This window comes from Apium graveolens, chromosome 9 (assembly GCF_009905375.1).
Source record: "Apium graveolens cultivar Ventura chromosome 9, ASM990537v1, whole genome shotgun sequence".
In the NCBI taxonomy this organism is placed as follows: domain Eukaryota; kingdom Viridiplantae; phylum Streptophyta; class Magnoliopsida; order Apiales; family Apiaceae; genus Apium; species Apium graveolens.
The window spans coordinates 286,261,963-286,277,749 of record NC_133655.1 but is presented as its reverse complement, the minus strand read 5'-3'; the positions used below and the strand labels follow the sequence as shown (position 1 = coordinate 286,277,749).

The 15,787-nt window shown below is 37.6% G+C and overlaps 2 protein-coding genes across 2 annotated transcripts; both read left to right on the top strand.

Moving 5' to 3' along the window:
* Positions 1 to 1,027: 1,027 nt before the first annotated feature.
* LOC141687116 (uncharacterized) lies at positions 1,028 to 3,658 on the top strand. The gene is made up of 2 exons (XM_074492280.1): positions 1,028 to 2,089; positions 2,231 to 3,658. Exons 1-2 carry the CDS (start codon positions 1,341 to 1,343, stop codon positions 3,312 to 3,314), a joined length of 1,833 nt encoding a protein of 610 aa, XP_074348381.1. The 5' UTR covers positions 1,028 to 1,340; the 3' UTR covers positions 3,315 to 3,658.
* Positions 3,659 to 3,780: 122 nt separating this feature from the next.
* On the top strand, positions 3,781 to 7,162 carry LOC141686511 (protein FAR1-RELATED SEQUENCE 5-like). The gene is made up of 5 exons (XM_074491544.1): positions 3,781 to 3,802; positions 3,956 to 4,094; positions 4,174 to 5,622; positions 5,721 to 5,918; positions 6,826 to 7,162. Exons 1-5 carry the CDS (start codon positions 3,781 to 3,783, stop codon positions 7,160 to 7,162), a joined length of 2,145 nt encoding a protein of 714 aa, XP_074347645.1.
* Positions 7,163 to 15,787: the final 8,625 nt, after the last annotated feature.

Below are 15,787 nucleotides of genomic sequence, written 5' to 3'. Positions count from 1 at the left end.
CATTGAAAGTTAGGGCTGCCTACAATATAGGAATTTTCCATTGGCGGCCACAGATTCTTTCAAAAAATTGGCGAAGGAGTGGAAAGAAATGCTCTTAGCTAATGAGAAGATGTGGGATCAAAATGGTTTTGATGATACAGCATGCTGACAATTGGGACCATCTGTTGATCTGGAAAGTGGGCTTGCATATGCATATGATAGAAAGCTTGAGGTAGGCATTCTGCCAGCAAGTATTTTCTGCAGTGGACGCACTTACTTTGTTCAGGTAACTTCTACAGGAAAATGTTTTAGTAAAGTGTTTACTGTTGCGAATGCTGACTGATAGTAGCGCATCAATTATGTAGCTTAATATAGATGTTTTACAACACTTGTATCCTTTAGCGATTTAAGAAGATACCATAGGACACTAAACGTTCTTTATAGTTAAACAAATGAAACTGTATCTATCTTTTAGAAGCTAGGTAGATGCAAAATGCTAAAACAATACACTTCTTACAAGGATTGACAACCATAGAGGAACTTAAAGAAAAACAAAGCAATTGATATTTTAGAACTAAGCTTGATAGTTTGTTGCAATCTCAGAATTATATCTTTCATTTACATATACTCACAGACTTGGAAATACAACTAACTATAACTAACTCTCTAATGTGAAATTACAGCTCTGGCCTTAGTAGATATGTCTATTTCCACATACGCCCTTGACCTGGTAGCACAGCTCTTGTGTTCCCTTTAAAACTAAATTCAAAATTTTAATTTAACTTTGTGCTTTCTTTACTTGTGATTTTTAGAAGCACAAAGTAACTTCATTCTAATGCAAAGAATGTACAAGACTTTATTTTTAAGCAAAGGCTTTTTTAGCCAGAAGAGACATAAATTGCGTGTACTACTTGGTTTTGATCAGAATATCTTAACCTGCAATATTTTGTCGTGCATTCTTCAGGTCAATAATATAAGACTACTTCCTTTTCTTTGTATGTTTCATGATGAATTGGAATAAAAATGTTAATGATTATTGCTTGTGTCTGAGGTTTCCCTGTAATCTTATCACTTAACTCTATAATTTCACTCTTATACATATTCTTACTTGTCACTAAATTATTCGAATGCAAACAGTTTTCTATATGTATATTGCTTCACCTGTCAGAAATGCATCAAACTTAAAAATTGTGTTAATTACTTAAATGTATTATGTAGCTCACTCTATATATAAATAGATGGATCCAGATCTTCAGTGTGCAGTGTGGTTGTGTGAAATCTTTCATACTCAATAGATCTCTCTCTCTCTCACGTCTCTCTCTCTCTCTCTGTGTGTGTCTTTGTATTTGTTTCATACATAAATGGGAGAAGTGAAACATTTTTTTCATGAGCATGAGCTGAAACTAAATGACGCTGAGGCTGTTAGCAAGGATGTAGAATGTGCTGTGTGCAGACAGCCAGTAAACAAACTTATAGACGCCTTTTATAGCTGCAACACTTCCCTCATTGATGGTAGTTCATCGAGTGTTTGTGTTGGTTTTTTTATGCATAAAAGTTGTTCTGAGTTACCTTTAACATTTACACACCCTATGTTCCCCCAACACCCTCTAAGTCTCCTTGAGTTTCGTCGTAAAAAAAATCAGTTTTATGTATGTTCTGCTTGTCATTGCGGGTCCCAGGGTTTTTTTTATGGTATTCACAATATGGATTTCTTTGTATGTCTGAAATGCGTAAAATCTGAACTTAGATCTCTAGAGGGACGTACCCGTCGTCATCCAGGTCACAATCACGCATTAACCCTAGTCCAAAAACCAGCTTTGTTCCTTTGTGATGCTTGTAACACTACAGCTACAGACCTGGCCTATATTTGTACCCAATGTTGTTTTTATATACACAAGAGTTGTGCCAATTTACCCATCACCTACCAAAGTAAATTTCACAAAGAACACACCCTCATCTTGGACTACTCTCTTCCCCAAGAATATCGCAAATTTTACTGGTTGTGTGGCATATGTGGTAAATTTATAAATCACAGCTACTGGGTTTATTATTGCGCAAATTGCAGATTTTTTGCTCACGTGAAATGTGCTTCATCAACTGAGATGTTGAGGTTGATGTACCATTTCCTCTTGTTATTTCTTATCTCTTTCATATTGATTATTTACAAAATAATGTGTTTAGTTCTCCAACATTGTTGTTTTTAGTCGGACTTTTTCTGATTAGGTTTTGTTCTTTTTTTTGAAATATATAGAGTAAGTGACGATGATGAAGCAGATAGCGGAGAGTCCAATTTGATGCACTTCCCAGCGCCTGATGAAATATCACTACATAAAATGATGCAGCAGTGTATCATGACCAAGGCAACAGATGCTCTTCGGCATAAATCTGCCACTACTGCGAAACCTTTATCTTATATGAAACATTGGGCCCATAAACACCAGCTGGCACTCAGAAACAGGAACGCAAAAACTTTGACTCCTGACTTGAATCAGAAATTAGAAGAGTCCGAATTGCTAACTTGCGATGGGTGCACTAAACCGATCTTGGTTAATGATATATTCTATGAATGCAACTCATGCAATTTTTTTCTCCATAGATCATGCGCCCAATTTCCGGAAAAGATGAAGCATCATCTAGCAGGCTATATGGATGTAATTTTACTATCACAAGAGGTCAATGAACTAGCTTTTCTAGCATGCCAAGGTTGCCTCGTTCTTGGTAATGGGATTTTCTTGTTGAATGAGACGGCCTGTTTTGACATCCGGTGTGCTTCATTACCCAGAAAAATCAAACATGAAGGTCATCGTCACCCTCTTAACCAACTAAAGTATCCAGCTGATAATTTTTGCCAAGCATGTTGGCTTTATCATCATAAAACAGAGAAACAAGAAGATATCATGTATGGATGTGAAAAATGTGGATACTACATACATATACTGTGTGCGTTGAGGCCACACCTGGTGAAACATAGATGGGATCCGCATCCTCTCTACTTGATACTTTTTGTCCAGAATGTAGCTGATCACCCTCACGATTTTGATTGTGAATTTTGCTCCAAACTGATTAACCCAAACAGTTGGTTCTATCATTGCAACGTGTGTGATCTATCGTTTCATACTGCGTGTATTGATCCATATTATGGATTATCCAATATGAAGTTTGGTGCTACAAACATTCATGGCAACTCCCATACTCACCAACACGGCCTCACAGTGGTTTTAAATAAAAAGATGCGCAAGTGCAAGATATGTGGGAAAGATGCATTTAATACGCTGGTTCTTGAATGTTCACCGTGCAAATATCTAGTGCATGGGGACTGTTTCTTTGAAGAATGAAACAAGGCATAAGTTTCCTTTCTGAATTGTTTTTCCTGGCAGAAAGTGGCATTCTTTGCATTGTATGAAATAGATTTTAGTCAGCAATTGAATTTCTGTTATTTTATTTATTTCATCATCAATCATTTAAGGGAACAGGTCTTTAACAACTGTTTGTTGTTAAAAGTTTGTTGACAAATAGTTTATCAGCCGTTGGATGGGGGATTAACGGGTGAGATGACATCCGGACCGCGGAAATTTTCAGCGGTTGGTATGGACGAACCGCGGAAAATTTCCGCGGTTGGGTACTGTCCCCTTATCCCAGCATCCCAACAGCAGCATCCCTTGTCCCCTTATTTCACCACAAACCAACAAAAATTCTACTCTCTCAAAGTGACCAAATTAGGCGATTTTGGGGCATTTTCATCAAGATTCAAGTAGTTTTGTCAATTCAAGGTATATTTCTTCTCTTAAATTTCACATTTTCATGGCGGATAAATTATTTGCTCGTATGTTTCGTCATAAACGTCAAAATAAAAAAAAAGAGGCTATTGATCATAGTTTACATCTTGATGATTTAAATACTAGTGAAGAACCTAAAACCCCTGTATATGTTGAAGATGATGATTTTGTAGATAGAAATGAGTAATTTATTAATTTAGATGACGATTTGATTGATGTTGAAGATGAAAATGATGAAAATGAGGTTGAAAATGAGGTTGAAAACGAGGTTGAAAATGATAGTGATAATGTTGAGGGTGAGGATGAAGATGAAGATGATAATGTAGAGGATGCAAATTTGTATGAAAATGTTGATGGGGGGATTTCCATATTTAAATCAAATTTTTCAAAGTGTGGATGAGGCCGGTCATTTTTTTAGGGCTTATGCTTTACGAAATGGATTTGCTATTAAAATTCAAGCTAGCCATCGTAATAAAGACAACGAGATATATGGTCGTTTATATGTTTGTAGGCTTTATGGAAAAAGTGTCGTCGCCGAGAGTAGTCAAAATAAACGGCGTAGAGAGGTTTTTCCTAAAAGCGAGTGCAAGGTGAGGATGTATGTCAATTATCAAAAGAAAAAACGTCACTGGGAGGTAACTAGCCTTGAATTGGTACACAACCACGGTCTTGTTTCCCCTAGTAAGATGAATTTGGTACAACGAGAAAGACATGTCAACACCGCGACCCGTAGTTTGATTAAAACGCTTTATGGTTCGGGGGTTCGTAATTGTCAAGTGATGAATGTGATTTGTAACATTCATGGAGGTAATGACAAAGTTGGTTTCAATGTTCAACATGTTAGGAATGTGTTAAGAGACGAGAGGAAGAAAAGGTTTGAGATTAGTGACGCCCAAGCGGGGTTGGACTTGTTGCATAGGTTGAATGAAGAAAGTGGTTTTAAATATTTTATTAGGACCGAAGTCGATGAAGAGAATCGCTTGAAGTGTCTAGTATGGATTGATCCGAGATGTATAATGGCTTACCAAAATTTTGGCGATGTTATGGCTTTTGATACCACTTATCGGACAAATAGGTATGCAATGCCATTTGTCCCATTTACCGGAGTCAATCATCATTATCAATCGGTAATTTTCGGGTTTGCATTGATGCGGGATGAACACGCGTCGACTTTTGAGTGGATTCTTCGTACTTGGCTTGAAGGTGTGGGGAATAATCCTCCATTGACTATAATCACGGATCAAGATCAAGCCATGGCAAGCGCTATTGCGGTTGTACTCCCGAATACTACCCATTTATTGTGTTCTTGGCACATTAGTCAAAAATTCCCCGAGAAATTAGCTCATTATTATTCGGCTTTTCCGGAATTCAAGACGGACTTCAACAATTGCATTTATAAATCTCTCACCGAATGTGTTTTTGAAGCTAGATGGGCGTCGTTTGTGGAAAAGTATCACTTGCAAGATCATAAATGGTTAAATGGGCTATATGAGTTGAAGCACAAGTGGATTCCTGCATATACTAGAAACAAATTTTCGGCGTTTCAAAATAGTACATCGAGGAGTGAGGGGATGAATTTTTTCTTTGATAAGTATGTGAGTTCGGCAACGGGTTTGAAGGAATTCATTGAAAATGCCCAAAAAGCATTGACAAGGCAATTCATGAGGGAGAAGGAAGAAGATTATGTCACCATTAATCTAAAACGTCTCATGAAATTACATACCACATTGGAGTATCATGCTTCTTGTATCTACACTAAGGAAATGTTTAGAAGATTTCAAGATAAATTGGTTGAGTCTTCAAAATACTTTGTTGAAAAAGACCGACGAGCTAGTGAAGAAAGGGAGGGAATGGGGGATGTTTATACGTACTATAGTTGTTATAGGCCCATGTCCGAGCTACGAGAAGAAATGTTTATTTTGTGGCATTCGAGAAAACAAGCTCTTTGGGAATGTGTACGTGTAGAATGCTTGAACATCCGGGGCTACCTTGTAGACACCTATTGGCGGTCTTCACTAAGAAACGGGTTTCGGAAATTCCCCCGTATTATATAAACCGGAGGTGGACAATGCATGCCAATAGAGTTGATGGTGTGTTGCCTTACAATTTGGATGTTGGACAAAGTCATGAGATGATCTCAACTAGAGGTGACCAAATGTGCGGGTTTGAACCGCACATTCGGGACCAGTTCGTACGGAAACCCGTAATTATTCGGCCCGAAACGGGCTGGTTCAAACCCGCACAATTCGTTAAATTACCCGAGCCGATTACGAATCCAATATTGACAAACCGGGCCCGGATCGCACAGCACTGACCCGGCACGGCTGCAACCCGCGCGAGCTGCACAAGCTGTACAACCCGCACAGCCCGCAGCCCGCACAGCCCGGTAAGTAAATCACTAGAGTATAGGTTTGGTTATTTACTGGGGAAACCACGTAACCTTGTTTTCATGGATATTAAAATACTTAGTTGTCTTGAAATTAATCTTATAAATTTCTTTCTAATACTTTATTCAGTTGCAAATTTTAACTTTCTTAATTATCTGTTAAAATTTTAATACGTGACAAAATGGAAAATTAAAGAAAAACATCAAAAATAACATTATAAAATAAAAAATGTAAAAATTTCGGGGACAGCGAGATGATAATTAATCGAATATGGAATTTGAGAATTAATCAAATATGCAGTATTAGGAATTAAGATAATAAGATTTATAAGTTGTTAGTCTTGAATTATTTAATCATTCTGCACTATTCAAATAATCAAATTATGCTTCTATACTATTCAAACAATATTCAACCCGTATGAACCGTCAAATTTGGCCCGCATGACTCGCACGAGCACGCGAGCTCGCGAATCTCAGTGCCGATTACGAGTCTTATTTTCTTTATTCGAGCCCGGCCCGGCCCGGTTCGTGAATCCTATGTATCGGTTCAGTGTTCATGTTTCACGAGTTCAACCCGCATGCAACCCGGCCCGGCCCGCACGGACCGCCCAAGTGGCCAGCACTAACCTCAACCGATCGATTTAATAGCATGACAATGTTAACCATGAGTTTTTGTCAAAGTAGCATTGCATCCAAGAAACGGTATGATTATGCCGTTGGAGTGATGAATCGAGAAATACCAATTCTCGAAAGAATGAGCGTTGATGGAATTAAATCTTACGAAAGCAATTCGCAAGCTCCAAATGCAAGTGCTCATGAAGAAACAATTATTGACCCTATTATGTCCCAAACTAAAGGGAGGAAGAAGGACGATCATTTCAAAAGTCCAATAGAATCGATTGGTAAAAAGGAGAAGCCGCCAAGAAGGTGCACTTATTGTCAAATGGAAGGCCATGATAAAAGAAAGTGTGCTAGTAGACTAGAAGATCTTAAAAATGTTCAAGAATCGCAATATAATTAGTAGTGTAGCATTTTGTAACCGAATGTTGTAGTCTTTTAATGGATTTGAATTTTAAGTGTTTAACATTGCTTTCTTTTTTGTTATATTTTATTGTCATATAATTGCCAATTATTGTCATATAATTATGTTTTATTGTGATAGGTAACATGACTAGCGAGTATAGTGGTGACAACAACTCCGATCATAGTTGTGATTCGGTTTCCCACGTTAGCAACACATTCTCGGACTCCCTACCAAGTGACTCGTGGTATGAGGACAATGACGAGGAAGATGTGGTCTCACCAACCTTTAGTGAGATGGAAGATGCATGTGCCGAGTTGATGCCCCTTGTGGACAATGACGAGCCGCCCCATGTGGAGGAAGAGGATACGGACTTGTACCCACCCGATGAGGAGGCTTATATGGCCAAAAATTGGATCGAGGCATGCAATTGGATGGAGGGTACTGAACCGTGGAGATTGGTGAACTCTCATCCGGATCCGTACTTCCTTCCGATCTTGAATTTGGGCAACAACATGCCCGATGGAAAATGGAAAAAATCCGGATGGAATGGCGGTAAGCTTGTTAAATGTGATCGGATTGCCGATATTGTAAACTTGAGGCCTCGTGAGGGTTGTAATATGGACCAAATACGCATCAAATATGTGAAGGGTTGGGTTTCACACCTAACGGGAGGGACAGAGAGGGAACGCGGGACATGTTTTGCAAGATTTCGTCTCTACGATGGCTCGAATACGATTCCCGTTACCATTTGGAACGACTCAAACCCTTACCCGTGGAAACTTACGGAAGGCCATATCCGTGATGGTTGTGTACTTGTTCTCTACCATATTGCATGCTTCGTGGATACTACGCAAGGAGTTGCTCAACACCGGTTATCCGGTGGTCTTTCTAATATACTAGGTATTTTTGGTTAGGACCAATATATTTCATAAAATTTAGTGGATTGTATTGATCATGTAATTTTCATTCGAACCTATGTATTTTCATTGAATTTTATATGAATTTATATGAATTTTCTATGAATTAAAGTATGAAATTTGAGATTGAAAGGGTACCTAAAAATTTGAGATTGAAAATTAAAATTTACAAGTCGAACTACACATTAGAAATTGTTATGAAATGTATTGAAAAGTTTTTTTTAATATTTGGGCAAACGTTGACTTTTGTTGACTTTTTTAAGGAATTTTCAATTTATGTAAAAAATTAAAATAAATAATTTTTTTTTTGAAAATCACTCATTACCATATTTAAGAATTTTGAGAGTGGTTTGGAAGTTTGGAAGTTAGTTTAGGACCAACTTCCAAAAATTAAAAAATTTCAACAAAAGCTTATTTAGCATACTCTGTTTTATGTTCTGTTCTGCTTTGTTTTTAGGGGCAGAAAACCAAACTCATGGACCGCGGAAAATTTCCACGGTTAGGCTGTAGAGGGACCACGGAAAATTTCCGCGGTTGGGGCCTGTGATTTTTTTTTTGGCAGATTGAAAACAAAGCAGCCAGAACATGCACAACCCAAAAAATCCACCAAATTCACAACCAAAATCCAGCAACACCTACAACCAAATTCCACAATCCCAACACCTACAACACAATAATCCACCAAAATCCACCAAAATCCACAACAATCCAAAATGCTCAAAAACAACAAAAATCCAACAAAATTAAACTACGTCAAACCAAACAAACCAAATAAAACCCGATAACCTAAAAACAACAAAAATCCAACAAAATTAAACTACATAATCCGATAACCTAAAATCAAATGAAATTCAACTACAAAGCTTTGTGACGCCTACGCATACGAATCCCGGGAATCCCCCTTGCCTTCCCTAGCTGAAGCTCCCTGGCTATCCGATACCTAAAGGTATCCACCTCCTCTTGCGACCAATTCGGTACCTCGGCTAAGTCATATCCTTGTGTGAAGTAGTCCATGTACTTCATCACATAAACACCACAATCGTTAGAGTTTCGTTGCTTTGGCCTGGACGGTAGAGCTAGGACCTTGGCTGAAGTAGGGTCTCGCCCCTCGACTGAGTGTACCATATGCAATAGCCTCGGTAACAACCATGACTACAATGAAATTATGATCCGAGAATGAATATAATATACAATTGGTAAGGACTATATAGAAGACAGTAATTGTAGAGGAACATACCATCACTCGTATATCCTTACTTTAATCCGGCTCGTCATTCATTGAATCTATGATAAGACCTTCAAATCGTCTAGTACCGAACATGAACAAAACCCAATGCACATCTCCGACACAACATGGGATGAATATGTAGTCCGCCTCGAGAACAGAAGGACCAACAGTAGCACTGGAAAAACCAGTAAAACTACGTAATGCTTTATTCCATGCCCTCTGCAATGTATCTCCACCGACCCTCGATGCTTTTCTGATTTTCTTCACATGTCCTTTCCCAAGAACCATGAAGTAGGGATTCATGAAATAATAGACGGGTTTCCTCTCCCATATACCTCCAGTGTGAATCTCCTCCTCCCGAGTCCTTAGCAATCCCTGAAAATATATATGAATGCAACAAGTAAAATAAATGCAACAAGTAAAACTCAAATATATTAGACAACTAAAATATATTAGAAAACTAAAATGTATTAGACAACTAAAATGTATTAGCAACGAGTAACGAACAATACCATATAAGTGTATATGATCCTGTCCTCAACCCAGGTTCTTGGAGCCAGACTCTGCATAGCTGATGCATGAACGTGATAGTCCTGAACACTAAGACCATCGGGATTCCTCGGCGCCATCCCAAAGCCCCATCCCCAATCTGAATATATAGAATTCTTCTTTGTCATGCTGAGACTCTTAGTGATACTCCACTTCTCCTCTTTCATCCTGCGGGATGCAAGCTTCGCGGGCCTACTAGATGAGGCAATAGCCTGGGGTGGCTGAGACACATGCTGGGATGGCTGTGTCATGTCAACGACATCCTGGGCAGGAATGGCTGGAATGTCAAAGTCGTCAGCCAAAGGTGCAATGAAATCTGATTTTATGTTCTGAAATGTGGGAGGTCTGTAGACGGGTCCTTTGATCTTCTTCATCAACCGAGAGAATGGTGTGAGGAAGGTAGCAGAAATCCTCCCAAACTCCTCCACAAACTCAGGAGGAACCCTAGCATCCAGCTGCTTCAACATATTAAGCCCGACAACCATCTACAAACAAAAACAAGCAAACATTTTTTCATTAATTCCACAAGGATATCATATCATCAAGATGAAATACGTGTGAATGCAAATTTTATAGTGTGTGGGGGTGTAATGTGAAATATGCATATTTGTAAAACACTTATAACTTCATAGCCCTCGAGGCTATCATACAACTCCCTCGTCTTGTACTGCTGCTGAGGCTGTGGATCGGGCTTCCCTATGCGCATACGAGATATATCAGCATACCACGCCATGTAATCAGCCTCCGAAGTTATGTCTACCGAGTCATCAACAAGGCCATCCAAATCTGAACAGAACCTGACCCATTTGCCAATATCAATAAACCACCGTACCAGCCAATCCTCCCCTGCAAACGTGGCATCCTTAGCCCCCCTGTAACCAACCATGTTCACCGGTGCCCGTGGAATCTGGGGACTAGAACCAAACTGTCTCGATACCCTGTCCGGAAGCTGCCACTCGACCACGTCGTAACATACAAGGGGAACTCGACCGCACCCAGCTAACTGTGCTTGTATCATCTCGCTGTCCATAACATCCTCGAACCTAGCATACGGCCTCCAGACTACCTCATCACTAGCAACACCATCAAACTCACCCCTATAGAATGGTAAGCTGTGGTGAGGGTCTGACATCCTGCGCTTCTTCGAAACCCCGACATGAGTATCACTAGCATAGGCCCATCCCTCAGCAACCGGATAATCCTCCTGACCGGGAGATCGTAAAGGCACGCCAATACGAGGAAATCTCTCGTAAGACCAAACCTGTAACACCCAGACACAACAAGCAATGCTCTTGCTGCCCTTCCTTGCAGCAATCTCCAAACCCCGGTATATATGAGCTAACACAGCTGCACCCCAAGCATAATAAGGAATTTCCCGCCTATTAATCAATGGGTGCATATACTGAACATGAACAAAAGAGCGGTTGATGCTGGGGAAGAGGATACAACCCATAATGAATAGCAGATACGCCTTGATATGTACAACCGTGACCCTCATATTGTTCTTCTCAGGCTTCTGTGCACCATATCTCTCAAACAACCACCTCAGCTTGATGTTATTCCGATACAAAGCCTCCTTCACCTCCTCCTCGGTCAAAGGCTCAAACCAATTATTAGCAAAATACGCCGCCTTGTTCTCTATCACCCCACAAGTCAGCGCATCCCCCTGAACTGGCACCCCTAAAATAAATCCTACATCCTCCAATATAACAGTCATCTCCCCCTGCCTCGTGAAGAAAGTGCTGGTCTCAGGTCTCCAACGCTCCACCAAAGCAGATATCAACCCAGTGTCAGTAGCCAAGACAACAGCAGGGTCTGCAAAAATCTCGAACCCAAGCATGTGTAGCAGTTCCCGCTGTGGTCTCCTTAACTTCCACAAGTGCAATGACTTGTTCCCCGAATAGCTCTGCAACTCATCTCTCCCTGCACCATCCCAAACATCCTCACTGACGTGATACCGATTGTCCCAAATAACATTATGCGCGTTAGGACCCGACAACATATTCCCGAAATCACCAAAATTATCCATACCTGAAAATATTGTCAACAAAATTCATCAATCACCACAATAAAAATACCACAACGTACACAATAAAAACAATCACCACATATATAAACACTAAATTCACAATACATTCGAAATAACTACCCATTATTTGTAACAAAATTATATGTTAATTGCATCCATACTTTTACACTAACATAACTCGAATTTAACACTAAATTTATCATTACAAATTCGAATTATAAATAAATTAAATTAAAATTCGAAGTATAAATAAATTAAGGGTTAATAATTCGCTTCATCCTAAAAATTATCCTAAAATTTCGAATTTACTATTTAGCACTAAAATTATCACGAATAATCCTAAAATTAATCCTACATATTCGAATTATCACTAAAATTGTATTGTAACACTAAAATTCGAATTATAAATAAAATAAGGGTTAATAATTCGAATTATCCTAAATATTATCCTAAAAAATGGATTTTACTATTTAGCACTAAAATTATCACGAATAATCCTAAATTTATTCCTAAATATTCGAATTATCACTAAATTGTCACGAATAATCCTAAATTTATTCCTAAATATTCGAATTAACACTAATATTCGAATTAAAATTAAAAATTCGAATTTAAAACACTAAATTAATTCTAAATTTACACTAATTTATCATAAAAATCTACTAATATTCGAATTATAATAAAAATTCTACTTTAATACGCAATTATTAAAAATTCGAATTAAAATTGTAAATTCGAATTAAAATAATAAATTCGATTATTAATATACAAGAATGGAAATTGTAAATTCGAATTAACATTAAAAATTCGAATTTAATACACTAAATTAATTCTAAATTAACACTAATTTATCATAAAAATCGAATTAAATCATGTCCAAATTATGAACCCTAGAAATTCTAAAAATTTGAATTTAATCATAGTACAATTCATATGTTAATTCATACATTATTTAACCCTAAAATTTTGAATTACATACACAAAATAAGATCTACAACAAAAGAAAAACATAAGTTTATATCAATAAAACTGTAAATAACATAAAGGAATCGATTATATACCTTAATAACGGAAAAGGAGAATGATTTAAGGTTGAGTTGCTGTGATTTTTGCTTGTGCTGGGTCTGCTGGTTGTGTGTTTGTGTTTGTGTTTGTGTTTGCAGCCTGCGGCTGTGTGTGTTTATGTATATAAGTTTGAGAGAGACTGTGTTTGTCAAGAAGTAGGTAAACAAAAAACGCTACCAACCGCTGAAAATTTCCGCGGTCCGTGCGGAGGGATATTTTGGTAATTACCCCGGACCGCTGAAAATTTCCGCGGTCCCTTTGCTGCTATTTTAGTTACCAGCCGTTAGATCCACCATCCAACGGTGGAAAAACTGTTTATTGTATACCGGTCTACAACAAAACAAACGTTTGTTGTAGACCGCCCCCATCATTTAATTGGCTTATGTAAAATTTGTCAGGATGATTCACAAGGTCCACTGGGATTCCTTAGAGTAGCAGTGAAGGAAGGTACTTCTGATCAAGCCAAAAGAATTATTGTAAAATGCCTTATATGATGTCCTAAATCAAAATTTAGGGCATTTGACAAGAAAAGTGGTTCCAACAGTGTCCTAGTGATGCCTTATATCACCAGGACAACCTCTCTGTGACTTATTTTTAAGTCACTTCTCTCATTACCCTATTTTATATTTTATTATATATTATTGTACACTCTCTGTTTCTCTCTCTACTATATATTGTACTTTAATAATGAAAGTAAACTTTTAAGAATAAAATATTAAATATATAATGAGAATAAGACACATTGTTGAAGTTGAAGTAAGATAAATATATTCTAAATTACTAGGACATAATATTTTATATTATATTTAAGGCTTTAACTAAGACTTTGTTGGATTTGCTCTTAGTCAAAAAAATGTCAAGGCACCAAACTAAACAGGTTCATCCATTTGAAAAAGCAGTAGAAAAATGGAACAGCTACTTAGAGTATAACTAATTTCGTTGCGCGAGTAAAATGGAGTTGCGTGCTGAATAAATGTAGCAAGTGCGAGTCTATTTAGATATTGCTCAAGGATCCCTGGTTCTTATGTTGCGCCATAACCTTGACACTAGATCAGTTGCGTATACTTGATAAAAAAAAAATTTGATCCGCACACAGTTTTAATTCAAGTTTACATGGTTGTTCTTAAAAGTTCAAAGCAGTATTCCGCGGTCCGTGAACGGGAACAATTCGCGGTCCGTATAACTATTTTTTTAATCACACCCGTAGCCGTTAGATGGTTGATCTAACGGGAAAAAAGGCCCCAAATGTCATTTTTTTAATTTAAATGACCCTCAATGTCACTTTACTAAAAAATGACCCTAAATGTCACTCCAAAACGAAGTTTCGGTTGAAGTTTTAGTTATTAATAAAAAATACAGTTTCGTGTTTCATTTTCAATATTTCTTTTTCAAAAAATTGAAAACGCAACTTCAATTCATGTTTTGGGGGGCAAAACGCAACCTCAAGATTAGTTTTTTATATTAATTCATTTTGGATCTGCATTTTGGTTTTTTTCCGCATCCTGAGAAAAACTCGGTTAGAAATTGCGTTTTTACGAAAAACTAAGTTTGAAACCCCGTTTTTATATCCATAAACCAAAGATGAGACTGCGTTTTTTACCAAAACAATTTCTGAAATTGCGTTTTCATCAAAAACACAGTTTAAAACCACGTTTTTAAACAGAAACACAAAACGAAACTGCGTTTTTCTTTTTTTTTTAAAAAAATTGTTATAGAAAAACTCAATACGAAACTGCGTTTTCATTTATTTTAAAAACATAACCCGAATCCCCGTTTTCAAGTGACATTTGGGGGCAACAATTTAAAAAGTGACTTTGAGGACCATTTGACTCAAGAAAGTGACATTTGGGGCCAACACCCATCTAACGGTTGAAAAGCTCTTTATTGTATAATGGCTCCCTGGCGAACCGTTGCCGGGGAGTAGGGGGAGCGCGGGTCGAATCGAATATTTGCGGTTCGGATTTTAACGAATTTTAGCGGTTTTGATTTCTGATTCAGATTTTTCGGTTTTCTGCTCAGCCCTACCAGGGACCGTCTCCCTTCTCTTGATACAAGAATATCAAAGTCATATGGCGAGATATGCAAGCGTATCGTGTTGCTTAAATAAGGAAGACCCCAATATGATCATATATTTAACACTCTCCCTCACTCGAAAGCCCATTTATGGGTCAAAGAGTGGACCATCGACGCCCATCTTTTGGGGCATTGATTGCCTTTAGTGTCCACAATAAATTGTGAGAATGTTGGGATGGCTAAGAATCAAACCTTAATTCTCCCGTCAGCCTAAGCTCTGATACCATATTGAGTAATCAGCTCATCTAAAATTTTAAAGTGTTAGAAAAATACCCAATAAGATCATATATTTAACAGTTACATGACATGTACTGAGACGAAAAACCTGGTTGGAAACCTTTTCCACCCCGAACTCCAGAAGATGATTATTAGCCATGGCAAAACTGACATCTGCATTACTTTTATCAATTACGCTTCATTCCACTGCATTCTTTACAAACCATTTTCTTGTGACACGTATTTTAAGGTTATTATAAAGTTTATAGTTTTATAATTTTTAATATTTTTTTTATGTATTAAAGATTATATTTTTATTTAAAAGAAAAAAAATTAAAATTATTTAGGGAATCATGATTTACGAGGGGTTTGAAATGTGTGCTGTTCAAGTTATACAAAAGGCTACAACGCACTATATTATTATAAGCAGAACACACTTAAATTTTTTTACTATGGGGCCTTCTTTTAACAGACCAGTTACTCAATCTTGAGGTTTTTTTTGACAAACATGACTTATAACCCTATAAATGAGTATTTATTTTTAT

What these genes read in the sequence shown, in the direction of transcription:
- LOC141686511 (XM_074491544.1), top strand. Translation starts at nt 3,781, where the DNA reads ATGGCGGATAAATTATTTGCTC. An exon ending in AATGTAGAGGATGCAAATTT is followed by an intron (nt 4,095 to 4,173) that starts GTATGAAAATGT and finishes TCATTTTTTTAG; the next exon opens with GGCTTATGCTTTACGAAATG. An exon ending in GGAATGGGGGATGTTTATAC is followed by an intron (nt 5,623 to 5,720) that starts GTACTATAGTTG and finishes GTGTACGTGTAG; the next exon opens with AATGCTTGAACATCCGGGGC.
- LOC141687116 (XM_074492280.1), top strand. Translation starts at nt 1,341, where the DNA reads ATGGGAGAAGTGAAACATTTTTTTCATGAGCATGAGCTGAAACTAAAT. An exon ending in TCATCAACTGAGATGTTGAG is followed by an intron (nt 2,090 to 2,230) that starts GTTGATGTACCA and finishes TGAAATATATAG; the next exon opens with AGTAAGTGACGATGATGAAG.